We start from the raw sequence: 3,878 nt of genomic DNA, 5'->3' as shown, positions 1-3,878 counted from the left end.
AATTTCCTTCAATTCACTTGTGTTGTTTATTAATTTTATGTTCGTTTCAGTGAGCTGTGAAAAAAAATGAGAAAACAATTAAAATTTATCAAAGAAATTACGCTTATTTTCACATGAACAGATCTTATTAATAAACCTGTTTTATATTCAATTTTTATGTACAGTTTTTACATTAAAAAGAAAAAAAACAAATTTGGCCTAATAAAACAATGAAAACATGCTTATTTAATAAAACCATTGTAAAAAAAACCCAAAAAGCCATTTACCTTAAATGAAAACTAATCTCACCTCTTCTTGTAGTTCCTTCTGTTTACTTTCTGATTCAGTTTGAAGAGTTTCTAATTTATCAGAAAGGTTGTTGTTCTGTGAAACAATACAACACATGGATTTAAACAATATTGTACCAAATTCAACACGCTATGCAATAAATTGATAGGAATGAACATTAAAACATTTACTAATGGAAGAGTAGGTTTATATGTACAGGTATTAAAAGGCATTGTTTGCTTTAAATAAACTTTTAGCATTTTTTCTTAATGATTTTTCAAAAATTTAAAAAAACAAAAAACACTACAAAAAGTTACCACCAAACAGTACGCACATAATATGGGTGGGGGAAGATAGGACACCTTTAGCACATAATATCTAAATATCCTGATTGTGCTTTAAACAATTAATAACGGCCTATGTGAGTCCTGAAGATGCGATTTTATAATTGTTCGAATGTTCTCAGTTTACTACCAAATGGGACAAAAAAATAGAATAAGAAGATATCCCATCTTTCCCCACCCTACTGAACATATTTTATGAATTACATGATTCACAAACCGTGATAATAGCTTCATGTAATCTACTTTTGCAATCATTTAACTCAGCTTCTAATGCTCCACTTTTCATATTCATCTCACCAACTTGAGCAGAGAGATTGTTTCTCTCTATGCGTAATTTATCAAGTTCTGTAGTTTGATCCACAACCTGAATTATATATTTTTAGCTTGATATATGGTTTATATTGAAGCAAGGGAAGTTTTCACTTATTGTGATTGTACTCTACATTCAAATATATAACTTTAAATTTAAACAATTTAAATCAAAGTGTCTTCTGACCCTGAAATAGTGGTTCTTAAAATTCTTAGAGCCACGACACACTTGGGAGCCTTTGGATCTGTTTGCAATACTGTATACAGTGGTTTTTTGATCAAAACCCCCCTTTTTTTCTGGCTGCACCACTAACTGTATACGTTTTCAATAGAAAAATATCTGTTTGCCCCTGAATCTGTTTGCAATACACCAGATTTTAAAAAATCATGATTGATTCAACATGTAAGGATGTCCGATAAATTAATGTTCATAGGTGAAAGTACACTGCAGGAAACTGGTGTAATGTTTAGGAAATCTAGTTCTAATATAAAGAAAAAATGTAAATATGAAGAAAAAATATAAATATGAAGATAAAATGTAAATATGAAGAAAAAAATGTAAATGGAAAGATAAAATGCAAATATAAAGATAAAATGTAAATAGAAAGAAAAAATGTAAATAGAAAGAAAAATGCAAATAGAAAGAAAAAAGGTAAATAGAAAGAAAAAATGTAAATATAAAGAAAAAATGTAAATAGAAAGAAAAAATGTAAATAGAAAGAAAAAAGGTAAATAGAAAGAAAAAAGGTAAAAATAAATAAAAATGTAAATATGAAGAAAAAATGTAAATATAAAGAAAAAATGTAAATAGAAAGAAAAAAATGTAAATGTGTCCCGTAAGTACAACCTAGCTGAAGAAGTAATATCATGAAACTATTCAATCAAAATTCAACATCATGACCCGAACTCTTACCTTGGCTAAATTGGTCTCATGATCGAGATTAAGCTTCCCCATCTTCTCCCCCATCCTCATCACTTCATCTTGTCGATCCGCAACCTCCGCACATAACGTGTCCCTCGTCTCCTTGAATGACTTCTGTATCTGATGCAAACTCTCAGTGAGATTTTCCACCTGGGAGTGAAAAGACATTATTATAGTGTGTAAATGTAAAGACAATATAATATAGTAGAGTGGGGGAATATGGGACACCTTTTCATTCTATTTTCTCGTTCCATTTGGTAGTAAACAAATAACATTCAAAGAATTATAAAACCGTATCCTCACAACTCTCATAGACGCTGTTAATTGTTTAAAACACGATCAGGATATTTGGATATTATGTGCTAAAGGTGTCCCTTCTTTCCCCACCCTACTATGGTGTTTAAATGTTAAGACATTGCAACGGCATTTAACCCTTTAGGGATGGGCTTAAAATTAGTATTACCTTGGTGTTAGGTGAATATAAAAAAAAAGCAGAGAAAGATACTTCATCTGCCACATTAATGAATAAGTTCCTTAATGTTTAACTGCCGTGGGTTCAACTATGTTTCAATATTGTCACATAAATTTTACGATTTAAAAAATAAAGTAAAAAATTTAAAAAGTTAGCCGATTATGATAGAGTAACTCAGTCATAGGACGCAGGTTCCATAGCATGCCACACTGTTGGGGTGATTTTCATATTTAAAAATAACATAAATACAAAGGAAACCAGGTAAAAACATGATAATTATAAGCTTGCACCTGTTTCATAGCATCACGATGCTGTGACTTGGCAGATGTAAGTTCATCTTCAAGATGTTTAATTTGTTCCTCACTTTCTTTCAGCTTAAAATAAGATAAAATATTTTATTGCTCCTGTAATTTCTTTATATTCCAATGCAATACCATAACAAGAAATTCTATTTGTGTTTAAGGCTTATTCCTTATTTGTGAATAGCTTAGACAAGATAAACCAGCAGATGTAATTAATGCATGAACGTTATTCGTACATTTTTGTACCAACATACTGCAATAAAAGCTTTTCCTATTTTTCCTATATCTTTACTACTTCATATATTGAGTACTACCCTCAAAGTAAAATGAATGAATGAATGAATGAATGTAACTTGCGTTATCCTCGCGTGGCCAGAAAACGACAGTCGTTATAACACGGGTGTTCTGTTTCATACACCTCGTGCCAGCTTTTGGGTACCATGTATGTTACTTTGTGGTGAATCTTTTTTGGGGGAATTTTTTTTTATGAATGGTTAATAATTTGACAACCCAATAGTGACCACTGTTGGAGCAGTTGCAGTAAGTGTCTTGCCCAAGGACACATACACCCACAATGGTATCAGAGACAGGCCTTGAACCCATTACCTCTGGATTACAGGCGGGCGCGCTATCCAATTTGCCACGGCGTCGTTGGCGTCGTACAAAAAATAGTTAAATATAATACATAAAAAGTGTTAAAAGTCGAAATCACTCACATAATTATCAGCTTGTTCATATTCCCTCGTCACCGCTGAAAGTTTCTTCTCAGCTTCGAAACTTTTCTCCTTACAACTCCTTATTTCTGCTGTTTGTTTCTTGAATTCATCGGAAAGTTTGTCGTGCATTGTTTGAATACTTTTTAACTGGAGGTAAAAAAAGGATAAAAAACAACATTTTTAGTAACTGATTTTTTAGTAATATTTGAAACGGAGGTAAGAAGAATTCAACAAAACAAAAAAAAATGAGTTAAAAAGTTAAGTTTGTTTTTAGTAAATGGATTATTTGAAACTGAGGTAAAACAAAATTCAAAGAAAACAAAAAAATGAGGTAAAAAAGTTAATTTGACTTCGATGAATATTAACATTTTAATGTGCAGATAATAACTTATTACAAAACTATGTAAAAAAAGTTTTGCAATTTTTCTGGTATCAGTCAAAATCATGAAATAAACGTATAGTAGGGTGGGGAAAGACAAGCCGTCTTTAGCATGTTATATCCAAATATATTGATCAGGTTTAAAATGACTAACACGGTCTATTGGA

General features: G+C 31.1%; 1 protein-coding gene across 1 annotated transcript in view; it reads right to left on the bottom strand.

Moving 5' to 3' along the window:
* Window positions 1-3,878, bottom strand: part of LOC101242816 (rootletin) — an 11,252-nt gene that overhangs the window by 169 nt on the left and 7,205 nt on the right. The window contains exons 13-17 of the mRNA XM_009859823.2: window positions 3,333-3,479; window positions 2,605-2,688; window positions 1,834-1,992; window positions 829-975; window positions 289-363 (exon numbers count right to left, since the gene is read on the bottom strand). Of these exons, the coding sequence (XP_009858125.2) occupies window positions 289-363; window positions 829-975; window positions 1,834-1,992; window positions 2,605-2,688; window positions 3,333-3,479 (612 nt within the window). The remainder of the gene's footprint in view (window positions 1-288; window positions 364-828; window positions 976-1,833; window positions 1,993-2,604; window positions 2,689-3,332; window positions 3,480-3,878) is intronic.

This window comes from Ciona intestinalis, chromosome 3 (assembly GCF_000224145.3).
Source record: "Ciona intestinalis chromosome 3, KH, whole genome shotgun sequence".
NCBI lineage: Eukaryota > Metazoa > Chordata > Ascidiacea > Phlebobranchia > Cionidae > Ciona > Ciona intestinalis.
This window is presented reverse-complemented; position numbering and strand designations above follow the sequence as displayed.